The sequence below is a fragment of the Molothrus aeneus genome, chromosome 5 (genome assembly GCF_037042795.1).
Source record: "Molothrus aeneus isolate 106 chromosome 5, BPBGC_Maene_1.0, whole genome shotgun sequence".
Classification (NCBI taxonomy): Eukaryota; Metazoa; Chordata; class Aves; order Passeriformes; family Icteridae; genus Molothrus; species Molothrus aeneus.
Window position 1 is genome coordinate 18,309,055 of NC_089650.1, and position 15,992 is coordinate 18,325,046.

At 42.8% G+C, this 15,992-nt stretch overlaps 1 protein-coding gene across 3 annotated transcripts; it reads left to right on the plus strand.

Moving 5' to 3' along the window:
- The first annotated feature begins 840 nt into the window (after positions 1-840).
- On the plus strand, positions 841-15,588 carry HMGXB4 (HMG-box containing 4). Of its 3 annotated transcripts, XM_066549662.1 has the most exons (11): positions 843-942; positions 3,043-3,148; positions 3,747-3,862; positions 5,197-5,272; positions 6,183-7,336; positions 8,513-8,594; positions 9,187-9,251; positions 9,549-9,654; positions 10,254-10,423; positions 11,586-11,708; positions 13,296-15,588. In XM_066549662.1, the coding sequence occupies exons 2-11, from the start codon at positions 3,118-3,120 to the stop codon at positions 13,338-13,340; spliced, it is 1,968 nt and encodes a 655-aa protein (XP_066405759.1). In that variant the 5' UTR covers positions 843-942; positions 3,043-3,117; the 3' UTR covers positions 13,341-15,588. The 3 variants fall into 3 exon arrangements, with proteins under 3 accessions (XP_066405761.1, XP_066405759.1, XP_066405760.1); XM_066549664.1 differs by lacking the exon at positions 3,043-3,148 and having other exon boundaries at positions 841-942; XM_066549663.1 differs by lacking the exon at positions 843-942 and having other exon boundaries at positions 2,555-3,148.
- Positions 15,589-15,992: the final 404 nt, after the last annotated feature.

The following is a 15,992-nucleotide window of genomic DNA, read 5'->3' on the forward strand; positions in this document are numbered from 1 at the left end:
AAGAAGGGCTAACCGAGTGGGGAAAAGGATTCTTTCCTGACCTGGCTGTTTTCTGAGTTTTTTTTTAACCTCTGTCTTGAAGCCTTTGCAATAATGAATGAGCCCTTTAGAAGATGCTGGGGGCAATTTGCCTTTCTCTTGGCTGCCGCCTTTGGGCAATCGATAAGAACGGGTGCGAGGGGTGGGCGATGCCTTCGCGGGCAGTAGTCCCGAGTGGGCTGTGCAGTCGCACTTATCGCTGCCCCAGCTGTGCACTGCAGCTCCTCGGGGGATCAGTCTGAAGAGAGATGGGCCCGTTCATGTGTGTGTGCGACTAATCTCACGAAGGTGCAGGCTTTTTAATGTTTAATAACAGGATTTCACCCTTTCCCACTGACCCACCGCGGCAGCAACAAGCGGCCAACAGCCAGCCCGGGCTGCGAGCCCAGCCAGCTCAGCCTCCTACGGGCACGGACACGCGAGGGGAAGCTGTGCCGGGACCGCGCAGCGCCCGCACACACCAAGAGGAGGCTGTGCCAAGCTAGGGCGAACGTGGGCACCCCTGCACAGGTGGTGGTGGGGTCGGAGCCGGGCACAGATATCCCCCGTGTGTGTCCCCGTGTGTCCCCCGTGTGTCGCTCGGCCAAGTGGGGACGCGCTGCTCATCGATGAGCTCGGCAAGCCGGCGCCCCGCCCCGCGGGTGCCGCGTTGGAGGCGCTCGGCGCTCGGCTGGCCGGCGCTGGCGCGGGTCCCTTGTCTCCCTGTCCAAGATGGCGGCCGCGGGCGGCGGCGCGGCGGGAAGCGGCGGGGCCGAGTGAGGCGGCCGCGGTTCGTCCCCACCCAGCGGCCGCGGCTTGGCGCCGGCGGGCCTTGTCGCCGCTGGGCGGCCCCGCAGTCGGGGCACGCCCGGGCCTGCTGCAGGGGCGGAGCCGCGGGCTGGCGTGAGGCTGGAGCCCGCTCGGGTGAGGGGACGCGCGGGCGGGAGCGGGGCGGACGAGCCCGCTTTGAACGGAGGCGGCGGTGACGGGGCCCGGGCTCCGGGGGGTGTCGGAGCGCATGCGCAGGACGGGCCGGGTGCCGGTCCGTGCCCGCGGAGGGGCCGGTGCCGGGGTTGGCGCCCTCGGCTGCGCGCGGAGCTGCCGGCGGTGCCGCCTGCCCTGACGGCCCCGGCCCGGGGCGCTGGCGGCACAGGGGTGAGGGAGCCGCCTCCACAGCCAGCCGGCACCGGCACCGGGACCGAGGACCGGGGCTCCGTGCGGAGCCCCGGGGCTGCAGAAGAGCCAGGCTAGGCCTTGAACCCGCAGGCATGTGCGCTAAGGAGCGGGAGACGTGCAGGGAGAGCTTCCCCGCTGAGCCTGTGCCATCGCTGCTGAAACCCGGGAATTTGAAGCAGGGGAACCTAAGTGAGGTTTACAAGATGAGAGTGGTTATGTTTTGTATTTGCCGGATTGGAGGTCTGGGCTGTGAGCACCTTTGGGCAGTATCTACCAAGCTTTGTCCTTGCCAAGCAGATAAGATCTAAAAAGAGACTAAAAGGTATGCATGTAGGCACAAAGAAATCTTAGGCTCTCCATGTCATCCATTCATGAATGAATGTCTTCAGCTTTGTTTTGCAGAGCAGTATCTATATTAGACCCTTTCTGTCTTGAGCACAATACTCTGGTGTTGTGTGTCCTCTCAGTGAAGTCTGTCTGACAAGCAAACAGCACAAAATGTTGAAAACGTCTGGTTTAAGATCACTAGCCCACAAGTGGCAAGATGCTCTTTTTTATTGCTGAGTGCAGTGTTCTCTGCATGTACATAGGCAGTGCTCTTGTGTTTAGGTGGAATCCTTGTGTTTGCTACCAGCAATATATAATGGTCAGAACACTGTCTTGACATTCAGCAGTGGGTATTTTCTCAAAACCCGAAGAAATAGCATGTATTCCTATGAATTTAAACAGAAGCATCTCGTATGTACCCACAAGCCTGATTTAGTTGAGACTTTGTTGCATCAGTTAAGTAACCACTGTAGGATGAATGAGTTGTACATTGTCAGCCTCAGCCAGTTGTTTATAAAATCGAGTTGCATGGGGGATGTACAAGCACCAGTTCCCTGCTCCCAGAGTATTCCCGTGTAGCTTCAGTGTGGCAAGATTACCATGGCAGCTGGGATGAACAGGCTGCACGGTGTTTGTGCCTGGGTGTTTACACATGTGCACGTACACACAAACACACAAAGGCAGCTGGCAGCCATTGGATTAATCCCATAGGAGCAGAATGTCGATCTTGCTAAGCTGGTCAGTGGCTGAGGAACAAAAGCTGTTTGCTCTGGGAGAACCAGAGTGTGGCCATTCCACAGTAGCACTGTCCTGCTGCATGCCCCTAGCTGGCACAGTGGCTCCCTTAGAGGAGGCCTGAAACCTGGGGGGTAGAGGTTGGGTTGCTGCAGGCCTAGCTAAAAGGAGTGCTCATCCCCTCTCCCAGGCTGGCATTCAGAATGGCTGCAGTGGTAGCATTGGGAAGCACATCAGGAGGATACACACCTCTAATACAAAATGTGTGATCCTCTAGTAAAAAAAAAACAAAACAAACAAACAAAAAAAAAAAAAACCAAAACCAAAAAAACCCACCCACAACAAAAAAAACCCCAATAATTATTTTGTAATTTAATTCCTTCTGCCTGGTCCCTTCTTTTCCTTCACTTCATCTGAGACTCAAGGGTTTGAAATCTCTTTAAACATCCCACTCTTTGGCTCCTGACAAAAAATGGCTTTGACACAGGGTGCAGTTTTGTGTATCATGAAAATCAAACTCAGTTGTCTTCTCACCCTCTTTCTATTTTTGTAAATAAATTAGTTCAGTGATTCAGATATTTTATAAGAAAGGGTGGCATTTTCTATATTTAGAATAATACAATATCCATTTTGATTAATACACCCAAATCTATCAAGCCTGAAGAGTGACCACTCATTTCCTTTCCCACTGTCTCCCAGAGAATCCTTATTTGGTTCAGAGAAAGTTTCCCCATTTACATAGTGCTTCTTCTTTGTGGGAGGGTTATTTTCATCTCTGTTTCTCAGACCTTTTCCTATAGATGGGAACGGGGGAAGGAGCCCAGACGTGGCAGCTCATTCACAGGCTCCTGCAGGACCACCATGGCTTATGATGGCGCCAAGAAGAAAGAAGGTATGACTGCTTCATAATCTCAGAGGGATTTGCAAAAAGAATCAACAAATAATTTTTTTTGAAGGGTGCCCTTTGCAGCCCTTGCCAGGCCATGCAGTCAGAGTGGGAAAGAAGTTAGGTTGCTGTGGAGCCCTTAAATTTAACCTGGCCAAGTTACCGGACAATCCCAAGCCCTTGACTTTCAGGTGTAAAGTACTGGGATTAGAACTTGAGAGAGAAATGGGTGGTATTTCCTACTGCAGACACCCTGATTGGGAACTCTGCCACTGCAGCCTTTCTTCTCCCTGACAAGTCAATGGGACAGGGGATAATGATACATTTAGTCATGGCAACATTTCTAGATCCACTTGTCTTTAGGAAGGAACATACAGGCATTAGAGATTGGATCTGGAATGATTGTGTTAGAGCACCAAGCCCCATCCCTCTGGTCAGACAGTACAGACTGTTTGTTACCTTTCAGGCCTCTGTGCTTTTTGGGTTTTGTGCATCACTCTGTGCCAGTATCCACTGTTAGCTTATTTTATGACTGGTCCACTTGTCTGTCGTTCCTTAATGTGGTATTTCATTTCTTCCTTTTTTCCCATTTCCCATAAATCAGAGTCCCTAGAGAGTCACCGAAGTGTTGACGACGGGCTGGCACCTGGCAGGATACAGCGAGAGAAAAAGCGCTCGTACAAGGATCTTCTGCAAGAGGAGGACGAGACAGCAACTCAGGTAGAAACCCTCAGAGAAAAGGTTCAGGGTGTATGGATATGCATAAAGGTAGTGATGGGATGGGATGGGTCTCTTTTCCTTTTTTTTGATATGTTTTTTATTTAGAAATGCATGTAGAAGACAACAAGAGCAGCTAATCATGTCCTGTATTGTTCAGTAACTTTCCTGGAGAAAAGGAGGGAATCAATCCCTGATTCCAATTTTTTTGGCCTCAGAAAATGAGGTAGTAGGAGTGTTGTCCCTGTGTTGATGGGACATACCTTGCAAGTAAGAAAATGCTCTTAATAACTTCTTACACCCATTTTTAAAAATATGGTTGTGGAAATAGCCAGCAAAGGATGGACAGAATATTAACTGATGCACTGTTGTCTTCCTGATTCTGCAGACAGCCTGAAACGATAGCTCTTGAGAAGAATGAACTTGCCCTATTTACCTCTTTGGGCCCTTAACTCTTGAAATCACATAGTGGCAACTTAGGTTTCTTCAAAAACTTCTTTCCTCTTTGAGCTACAATTTCTGCTGTTAGCTCAGAGGTGGCTATCTAGTGATTTGGGGTTTTTTTTCATCTCAAAAGCAAATTTTTGTTTAAAATTAAAATCTTCTACCTTGTGGTTGGAATTCTTTAGAGGAGCTTCAATTTCTATTTCATAAATTGATCAAACCACAGATAATAATTAGGTGACATGGCATATTAAGGACAAATTTTTGTCCCATCATTCTAGTTGGTCACCTCTTTGTACCTCCTGTTACTTCTTTTTCAGCATAGTAAGCGTGAACTGCTCTCCTTTGTTTTCAAGGCTTGATAGTCTATGTATCTGAAGTTATTTCTTAGCTTTATTAAAGGGTAGATGTCAGTCTTTTATCAATTTATCAGCTGATCTTCAAGTGATGGCTTGCATTGCCCATCTCTCAACACTTTGCAAATTTGCTTTTTCTTTTATGTTGCTCCTCTCTCTTGGGGGTCTCCCTGCAGAGGTCTGTCTTTCAGTGTCCTTGGAGCCCTGTTGTGCTGCCGTGCCTACAGAAAGCTCTACGTCAATTAGGTGACCATTGTGCTGAAACCAATCCTGACTAATGATATTTTTGTATTCTCCCACCTATCTGTAACATGTGTTTCATCTTACTTTAAATCTACACTGTGTGCTCTGGGGGACAGAGTAGGTTTTCTTTTAGCATCTAGAAAGATGATACTGGTTCATACCTACAGATCCTTGATGTTACAGCAGTACAAATAACCCTTGATACCTCCTATAAATTTTTATCTGTTAATAGTCCATGTGACTCTGATATTATTTCCCTCCTTTTTGACAGCAATTTTTTTCTTCTTATTCCAGGACAGTGAGTTTTTTCCAGGGACAGAAGCTCACAAAAAGAAGAGAAAGCATTCCTCCGATGAGTTCTGCTACAGAGGTAAGGAAGTAATCAAGCAGGAGAAGGGGCTAACAGATCATGACTTTAAGGAAAGGAAGCTCTTAAACCAGTGTCATCAAGCTTTGTGGTTAGTATTTTATAGAAGGAGAATACATCAACCTGCATTAGAACAGCTAATCAGAAACCTGACACTGATCAGCACCAGACCAGCAGAAGATTAGGGAATTAAATTTTCAGAGTCTGGCTTAACAAATTGCCATGGTAGGGGGTAGAGATCTTCCATCCCTTTTTCATTGATAAGTTGTAGTTTGCTAACTCATGCCTTCACATTTGACACCGATTGCATTGAAAACTAATTATACTTACAGGTAATATAACTTCCTCTGGATTTAAAAAAATAGAATGTCTGAGATTGAAAAAGAAATGCTTCTCGGTTCAGGTACTCTCACAATTAATAAGTTGGCCGGAAAATGACAATTCAGCTCATAGAAGCTTAACACATTTAGGATTTATTATTGGTCCAGTAGAAGGAGAAAGCCAAACTGAAATTTCATCTTTCATCAAAATCTGTCTCCAGAATGAAAAAGCTCATATTTTCAACTCATTGGTTTCACCTTGGCTAAAAATGTCACAAAAACCGTGCACTTGAGGTGTAATTTCAGTTAGGTGTATTTTCATCAAAATATTTTATTTCATAAGTCACAAATGGAGTTTCACAAAACTTCAAGAACTTCCCTGCAGTCTCTCCCTTCCTTAAATTATTTGACCAGCTCAGATGTCACAGCCTCTGAATTGTGTCAGTAAGGCTGTGCTGAGATGGCTGTGGTTCTTTTTAAGCCAGGATGTAAATCTGTCACCTGTAATTGGAAGGCCCACAGGATTCTCACTTCCCTTCCTTTCCATCTTTAAGGGAATCATCTCAATGTACATTTCTTTTGATCTTTTTCAGGTGTCTCGCCTTTGGATCTACCATCAAAAAAGAAGAAAAAAGCAGCTTCTAGCCCATCCTCAGTTGATACAACCATGGATTTACTTAAGACTATCAACTCACCTTTAGCCACAAGCTCAAAGTCTTCAAAGAGGACCTCGGAAAAATCATCTCATTCTTCCTCTGGCCATTCTGAAAGCAGAAAGGAGCATCCCAAGAAGAAGCTGAGTGGGAGCAGTGGGGAGCACTCAGTGGATGACAGCAGCTCCCACAAATCTAAAAAAATGAAACCTCTTTACGTGAACACGGAGACACTTACACTTCGTGAACCTGACGGCTTGAAGATGAAGCTCATCCTTTCACCAAAAGAAAAAAGTAGTGCAGCAGATGATGATTCTTTATCCTACTCTTCAGCATCAGCAGCTGCAAAGAAATCTTCAAAGAAATCAGCTCGAGATGAGCAAGGCTCATTCCTGCTGGGGCACGACCTGCAGAGCTTCCTGAAGTCATCCCGGAAAAAGCACAAACCACCTCCAGACTCACATCCGCCTTCTGAGAGTTTTGGTGCTGACACCTCCCTTCATTCAGAGGGCCATGGAAGTGAGTACGAGGTTTCAGGTATGGAGGCACCACCAGAATCTGGTTCTTCCTCTGGTGGAGAGTTGGAGGCTGGAGAGCTGGTGATAGATGACTCCTACCGGGAAATCAAGAAGAAGAAGAAGTCCAAAAAAAGTAAGAAAAAAAAGGATAAGGAGAAACACAGAGAGAAGAAGCACTCCAAGTCTAAAAAGAGTTCTGGGCACTCTCCTGTGGCAGTAGCAGAAGTAAGAGTGTCACCACCACCTGCCAGTACCCCCTATGGTGTCCCTCCACCTCCTCCTGCTGTTTTTCACTCAGATGGTCAAGGCGAGAAGAGGAGAAAAAAGGAAGACAGGGAGAAGGACAAGTCTGAGAAATGGGAAAAGGAAAAGGAAAGAGAAAAGGAAAGAGAGAAGGAGAAGGAAAGAGAAAAAGAAAAGGAAAGAGAGAAGGAGAAGGAAAGAGAAAAAGAAAAGGAAAGAGAGAAGGAGAAGGAAAGAGAAAAAGAAAAGGAAAAAGAAAAGGAACGAGAAAAGGAAAAAGAAAAAGAAAGAGAAAAAGAAAAGGAGAGAGAAAAGGAAAGAGAAAGAGACAAAGTAAGGAAAATTTGAATTTCTTTTCAGAAAATAGAAATTGGGTGGTGGGTAATGTTGAATTAGGCACTCCATTACAAAGGCATGTTAAATTGAAACAAAGGATAACTGATACCAATTATCAATGGTTTAAGTGAAGCATATTTGGAAAAATGTGTCAGCCACTGTGATTTCTGTGTGTAGCAGAAGGAATATATGTTCCTCTGGCTTTGTGGTACAGACAGTCTTTAGCCAGTAGAGGTTCTCTGGGAAAGTTATACTTAATTTTGCTTGGTGTGGGTCATGTACCAAGCACATCTGCATCTTTTTCTAATGTGACTGGCTCTAGCTATTCCCAGGCAGACTTTTGGACTAGTGATCAAAGTTCCTGTAAAAAGGAATCAAGCTGTTACTTGAAAATTGAAGATATTTACCCATTTACTCCTGTATTCAAATGAAATTCTAATTCTAATAGACTACCATGTTCCCAGTTTTGTCCTGTCCTAGACATTCAGTTTTCCATGGTTACTGCATAAAGATATGAGTAGCAGAAGTGGTAGCTAGCATGTGAACGAGTTTACAAATGAGATAACTGTAGCTGTGTAAGTAAATGGGGAAAAAGAGTTTGTGCATGTTCAGCTAGAGAAATAATGCTTTGTATGAGGAAATGGACAGACAGAGCCCAAATCTCTTCAGCCATTATCCTATTCTGTTTTGGAATTTTTCCCTGATCATAGCTCAGCAATTGCAATACCTTGCTGTCAATGTACTGCACAGTCTCTTTTCCTGCCAAATGGAAGTACTTTGTAAGGATGCAAGGAATGGAACAAAACAATATCATGAGAACTTAATCCTTTTGACAGATCTATAATAGGTACTGTGAATAGAATAACAGATACTGGGTTTTATTATAGGTTTTAAAACTGAAATACATTACCAAAGTTGTATGTTGATCCTGAATTTAGAATAGTAGCTTGTTGAGTTTTGCAAGATAAGCCTTGTACTAAGACTGTTTCTGGCTGATTCCTGTGCTTTCATAAAGACTAAATTCAGCCAGGAGATGTAAAGGACTGCTTTTTAAGTTTTCTGACCTAAGTATCATATCTTTCTTTAAGTCTTTAATAAATGCCAAATTCCTACTAAATTGGAGAAGGTCTCATCATAATTAAAAATCTTTGTTTCCTTTCTTCTTCTGACTAGCCAAAGAAGAAAAACATGTCTGCTTATCAAGTGTTCTGTAAGGAATATCGTACAAATATTGTGTCTGAGCATCCTGGAATAGGTAAGGGAATAATCCAGCCTTCTCTTCTCTTGATTTTACACCAGTCAGATTAATTAGCAGAACATATTGTCTCCATTTCAGACCAACTTCTTAATTTTGACATAATGCAAAGAATCTGCCAATGTTATTTAGAATAAGAGATGGCAAAGGGGCTAGGAGTGGATTTCGTGGTTGTATTATAATTTTATTTTAACCAAGTTGTGAATCTAGGTAAAGAACTTGCTAACTTTTTATTTACTTAAAGAATTACCTTCATTGTTGTCACTTTCCCCTGAATACACTGTGACTTCATCTTCCTGCTATCAGCTTTTTTTTTTTTTATTTTAAAGAGTAACAGGAATGCACATTTTTAGTACAGTGTGGAGAGTTGCAGTTGTAGAATGGCTTGCTTCCTAAATGTGTGTGGAGGGGCCGGTAAATTTCCTATGTTCTCTCCAGGATTTTATGATCAAATTTGTTTTAAACATTTTTCTTTTCTTTTCTTTTCTTTTCTTTTCTTTTCTTTTCTTTTCTTTTCTTTTCTTTTCTTTTCTTTTCTTTTCTTTTCTTTTCGTTTCTTTTCGTTTCGTTTCTTTTCGTTTCTTTCTGCCAGATTTTGGAGAGCTAAGTAAAAAACTGGCAGAAGTGTGGAAGCAGCTACCTGAGAAGGATAAGTTGGTGAGTGTTTCTGTCAGATGTTTTTGGAAAATTATTTCTGTGAACTAGGTGCTTAGATGAAGAATGTGGTGGCAGCATTGCCACAATGCCTTGAAATATGTTACCTATATCCTTAAAGCATGTAAAGGTGGAAAGTATGGAAATCTTGCCCTTGCAAACATAAAAGCATTAATTTTGTTCTCATGGGATTGCTTCACCTCCTAACTATGTAACATCATTCTGCCTCCAGGTCCTGGCATCAGGTAACAAAATTACCTAATGTTATGAATCTTTCTTTTCTTACCATGGTAACTACAGACCTGGAAACAGAAAGCTCAGTATCTCCAACACAAGCAGAATAAAGCAGAGGCCACCACCGTGAAGAGAAAGGCATCATCTTCAGATGGTGCTCCAAAAATGAAAGGTAATTGTTGCACTTTATTTGTCTCATCTCTTTTCTTGGACGAGACAAATTTTTTAAGACAAATTCTTTACCTTGGGGAAGGTAGTGTTGCCTGTAGAATAAAAAACAAAGGTCCTTACTTGCTTCACCTCCTTACCTGCTTTCTCACATGACATTTAAATCATGTTTAAAGCATGACATTTAAATCACTAGTCAAATCAATTTTTCTGTGAAAGTGAGAGTGATGCCAGCATTTTTCATAAAGATTTCCTTGTCTGATTCATAGAATGGTATTGGTTTTGGCAGTTTAAGGATTGAAATGTAAAAGAAGAAGAGGCAGAAATGAGGTTCTAGTGGGATTAGTTTGCTGCTAGATAGAAGATGGGTTGTTCTTGGTTTAGCATCTCTGATGCCAAATCTCCCCAGCTGCATTCAGCTGAGGTAGACAGGTTCTGTACATGTTAAAAAAAAATTTCAAGAGTCCAGAGACTATGAGACCAGGGTAACAGAACTATTCAAGCACCTCATGCCTATGAGATTTGAACTTCAGTAACTAAATAGGCTTGTGAGTAAAAGAGTGAAAGCAAGGAATATGGAATTTTAATTAGTATGTTTTCCAGCTTCTCCAACAGGAGTGGTTTCTCCTCACAAAAAATCCCCCACCAGCACCGTGGTGGTGCCTTCCTCACCAGCCAAAGCCCCTGAGACGGATCCCATTGATGTAGCTGCACATTTACAGTTACTGGGTGAATCCCTGAGCCTCATTGGACACAGACTGCAGGAAACAGAGGTGAGCTTGTAACCAGCAATGTCACAGTGATGTCCTGTAATCCACACAATACGTTCAGGGAGATGATTGTTTTATTTTCTTAAAAGTTTAACCAGTGGTTTTCTGTTAGGAAGAGAAACTAGAGGTGGCATGCCCTGTTTCTTTGATGCATCGCTCTTTATTTTCAGTGAAATAAAAGGCCTCAGTAAACAGTAGGCAGCAGTGAAAGACGGGTGCTTTGCAGCTCTAGTCTTTGAGACCAGTTTGTAGTTCAGCAAACTCTTCAGTCTTTTCTTGCTGTAAGTTCACCTTTGATTTGGTACTTCCTTACTATTTAGTCAGTCTGGGGTCAGATTCTGTTACTGTTCTACTTTTTACAGAACTGTGACCCTTTCCCAAGAAGTTTCTTGCATGTCCTCTAGTTTTCTGGTGGTATCCAATTGCCAGTGCTTTGGATAGGGGCTACAATTATTTCAATTTACCTGGTAACATAATGTCACATTTTAATGGCTTCCTGCTATTAAATGACAGTGACTCTGTGAATGCACATTCACAGAGAACTCAGCCCAGCCTCTAAGGAGAAAATATTTTTGTCTCAAATAATGTCACTGAGTTTTATGAGTAGCATGATAATCTCACCCCACTATGCTTGCTTATTTTATCAATGGTGAAATAAATGTTCTTGCATTTTGGTTTTGGTATGACTGATTTGAGATCATGGGAGAAACAACCAGAGCCCAGAAAAGCACACATTGATATACTTTCCTGAAAGTATATCAATGACTAAAGCATTTGTTACAGGCTTAGCATTTCTTTACCTTCAAAAATAAAACAACTATTGTCATGAGGACTCATGTAGTTAACAAAATAGATGGTACAAAATGGCACAGAAAATATATTACAAAAATTTGTGGAATCAGTGTTTTATGCAACTGACAACTTTGTGGTGTTTTCTGTTGATTCCTACCTTTATCCTGCACCAGTTTGTTGACTACTGAAATCTAAAGTTTTTGAGCCAGCAGTCTCTCCAAAGCACAAGACACAGTTTTGTTACTGTGTAAATAGTGAGAGTGGACTGGAGGAGGTGAAGATACAGTATCTACATGAGAGTGGATACAGTTGAGAAAGAAGTGCAATTTCCACTACTCATCCCTATCCAATTTTTTTCTTCCCTCATTACCAGGGAATGGTGGCTGTTTCTGGAAGTTTGTCAGTACTCCTAGACTCAATCATCTGTGCTTTGGGCCCGTTGGCTTGTCTGACCACACAACTGCCTGAGTTGAATGGCTGCCCAAAACATGTTTTGGTGAGTTCTTTGTGGTTATTTTCTTTCTAGCACTGTTAATTTCAGTAGATTACAAATAGAGCTTTTTTGATTAATCAGTGTAATATAACTATAATTCCAATGCAGTAAGAAAATTTGTCTTGGTCATGGGCTTTTATAGAGAAATATTTATTGAAATTCTTACAGATATTACCGTTGTACAACATTGTGCAACCTTTTTTTCTCCCACTGGCAGCTGACCTAATATTTGTAGCATGGATTGCAGCGTGGGTAGGTCCTGTTTTAGTCATGATGGAGTCAATCAATCTAAAACAAATAAAAGTAAACCAGTATTTTTGAAAGTTCTAATTTTCCATAAAAATAAAATCACCTTCAAGCTGCTCTTTATCACACAAGCTGTTTTTCCTTCAGTAGCATAAAAACCAATTTGTGATCTCAGGATTCCTAATGTGATGGTGTAGGACCTTTTACAAGTGGCTGAAACCTTCTCTGAGAAAGGAAAAATAGTCTCTCTTAAGGAGCTGCATAACTACAGTTTCTTTTCTGCTTTAAGCTACTCTTAATATTAAGCCCTGATTTAGCAACAGCTTGTGGCATCTGTGTAGCCGGGTGTGGACATAGATTAAGATGGCAGCAGCCATCAGGAGTCATACTTCCTACAGGAGACATGAATAAAGCAGCAAAGGAGAGGAGCAAAAATAAAAAAACTACAGTCTGCAAAACTTAAGAGATTAAAAACAAATCTGGCAGAGGGGGCAACGAAAATGGGATATGAATGGACATGTCATAATAGGGCAGCCCAAACGTTTATTCATTACAAAAGTGGACTGTCAAAACAGGAAAAAAGTTGAAAATTTAGTCTGTGAACACCCACAAACTGGCTCTATGCACAAAAGCTGAGTCAGTGGGGTGTTCCCATCATAAGCCATGGAAAACCTGATGCTTTTTTTCCTTCCTGCTTGCCAAGTTTATTCAGAACAGTGACGCCACATGAGCAGTGGTGCGTTTATTAGAAACTCGATCAACTTATTGTTACAAGGAGCAATGGAGCTTTAGGTGAATTATGGCAGCTATGCTTCACTTCTGGAAAGCCCTGTTCAGAAGCTGATAATAAATCTGATTTTCACAGTCAGGTACATAACGACAGTGGTGTTCTGAGACCCAGATAAACCCCAGCAGTTGTGTTGCAATTTGTATTTGAGACAGTAGATGGCATTGCTAAATTCTAGAATCACAACTGGTGCAGATCCAGCTCCTCCATCTCTCAGTTAAAGGTGCTGCTCCTAAGGCCTCCTTCAGCTGTACAGCCACGGGCTTGAGCTTACCGAAACACTGCATCTGAAAAACATACAGCTGGGTCTTTTTTTCTGATGGACATGAGAAGGATTCCTACTCTCAGAATTCTGTTACGTTTTCCAAGAAAAACTGAAGGACACTTCTTTTTGCCATCTGACACCCTGTTAGAGGTGATCAATGGGCAGCTTTGATTGTCTCATCCTATGATAACTTGTAACCCAAGTAATTGTGCTTAGTACCCTCACCTGTGCCATTTTTCAGAGATGTTGAGTTATTACCTGACACTAAAAACCACCGAATTTCTTTTCCCAGTCAAACACACTAGACAACATTGCCTACATCATGCCTGGACTTTGATGGGAAAGGATCCTGGGATGTACTCAGCCTCTGTGTAACTGACTTGTGTATGTGCACTATGCCAACGTTCCTGAGGGGCTCCATGTGGAGGCTTTTAAAGTTTTATATGTGTATAGTATATACATAGGATTATAACTATTTGAGTTCTATTTTATGAAAAGTTGTGAACTTAAGCTGAGAAAACCCTTTTGTGTCGGTGGTGAAATGTCCTCCAGTGTGAAAGTATTTTGTATGAAGAATTCAGAAAGCTTTTGAGATATTTGCCTTAAATTCAGATTTAGTGGGGGAAGCAAACAGAGAATGAACTTCTCAATATAAACAAGAAAGCTGTCACCATGAGAAGGGTCTTTGAAACAGGTGGCCCGGAGAGGTTCTTGACTCTCCTTCCTTGATGATATTCAAAAACCGAATGAGCAGCCTGCTGTAGTTGGACTTGCTTTAAGCAGGGAGATGGACCCGATGATCTCCTGCTGTCCCTGCCTAAACTAAAATATTCTGATATTCTGTGGGCAGGTAGAGATGATACATATTGGACCAGGGAATAGAACTGAATTCTTCACCAGCCCTATTTGTAACTATTTCTGTTTAAAACACACTTCTTGAGGGAAAAGCTGGATAGCTTTTCGCCTCTTGGTCACTTTATCCAACCCCCACGCCTGTCAGTACTAACTGAAAGTTGTCAGTGTTGGCTGGCTGGTCTGCTAGCTGGTATTTGAAGTGAAGTAGATGACAAGAAGTTTATATTTTCCTTGTGGACTCAAATCATTATTAGCACAATGTATCAACCCATTGCATTGGCTTGAGAGAATGAACCTCCTGCTGATTTTTCCACGGCATGGTCAGCCTGCTTTGATGGAAAGGAGTAGAGAAGCAGATGGGAAAAACTTGGATTGCTTCTGCCCATCTTGCACCTGTTTTGTGAAATGGCTCATCCACCACCTCTCTCACCAGCACTATTGCAGGAGCTGTGGTGCTGCTGCAAGGCAGTGACCAGTGGTCAGTTTGAGGCAGTTATGGCCAAGGAAGGCATATGTGGGTTGATTGGACTGGTTTCCCTTCCTTCCAGCCACATACTTGGAGTTTGGTTTTCTGCTCCTCTGGAAGAGGAGCAGCAGGAGAACACTTGATTCCTGTTTAGGCTTTTGTCTGTGTGTATGTATGTGTATGTGGTGTTCATATCACATGTATTTAACTTTTACCAATATCTGTAACAGATTTTAATTTATCCTGTATATTTCTCTGTGTGTGTGTATATATTTATATATATATACATAATTTAAAAGCAAAAATTCCTCCCTCAGCCAACAGTGTGTGAAAAATGTGAATCAAGTTTGTCTCACTTCCTGCAGGAATCAACTCTATGTATAGTAGTAAGCATGGGCATTGTGTAAAGAAACACCAGGAAGATTCTAAGAGTTTGTAGAAACAGGCTGTCTTGTGAAGGTGGGCAGAACAACTGAAATATCATTTGACTCAGGCCTTATCAGCTCTGTAACAGGAAAGTTTTAAAATTAGAGACGAGGCATTTTTTACTTCCAAGTAAGTCTAGCTTCTGTTTTTTAGGACAGTTGAAAGTGAGCTGTCCTTCATTGTGGCTGAGTCCCAAATCAGAAGTAAATTAAATCCTGGGGTGTGGAGGATTTTTCTCCCCATGCCTCTTTGCCACGTATTCCCCAGATGTGCCTGTACAAGGTAGTCTGTCTCTTACAGAACTTTTCTCAGTGCAGTGAGGGGTTTTCTCAGCAGAGGAGGCACAGAAGGTTCTTAGTCCACCAGGCCAGAACACATGTTTTAACAGCTTAGGACAAATCCCAGTGAGCCTGGAAATAGGAAGGGCCCAGGAGGGAGGCAGTCCAGTCCTGCTTCAGATCCTGGCCCACACTAAAGCATCTGCTGTTGTGAGCAGCACAAAATAACTGGTTCTTTCCAGCCCTTCACAGTTGGAGCATTGTGGTGAAGGGGTAGATCTGCTTTTGAAGAAACAGAAGGGGATCAACCTTAGCTTTGTCCTCTGTACAAGTGAAAACTCTTGAAGAGTGAAAAACACATACCCTGGTGTATTGTATTTTTATTAAAATTTGTACACTTTGTATAATCTGTATCTTGTGGTATTTGGTACTATAAGGAAACTTTGTCAAGACTTAGCAGTTTTTATATTTTTGTTATTTCTTTGCTGTTTGGTCCAGATTACATTAAAATTATACACAGACTTTTTTGTACTGTACTTACAATATAATTTTTTTTAAAACTTCTGGAGTATTGTCATTTATTTATGGCATTTGCTGTTCTCTGCAGCTGTTGTTACTACTTGTATTTACTGTTTCTCAGCAAAACACATCCAATCCTAACCCTCCTAAACTCACTCACTTGGCAGGCAAGCTGTACTGTTTCCAGCAACACCAGTCACCCAAATTATCACTCAGGTTCCTGACTGCTTGGGACCCCCCAGAAGGGAGATGTAGCATGGAGCACTGCAGGTAACACCAGGGCATTTGTCTTCCCTGCTGCCTCACCTCAGTTCAGCTTCCTGGCGTTCAGGTGACACCAGTCCACGGGACTCAGGTGTGTGATGCAGGAAGTCAGGCGTGGCAGCGTTAGACCAGGATTTGTGCTGGTTATTAACACGTCCCCATTTTCCAGATATGGGTGTTG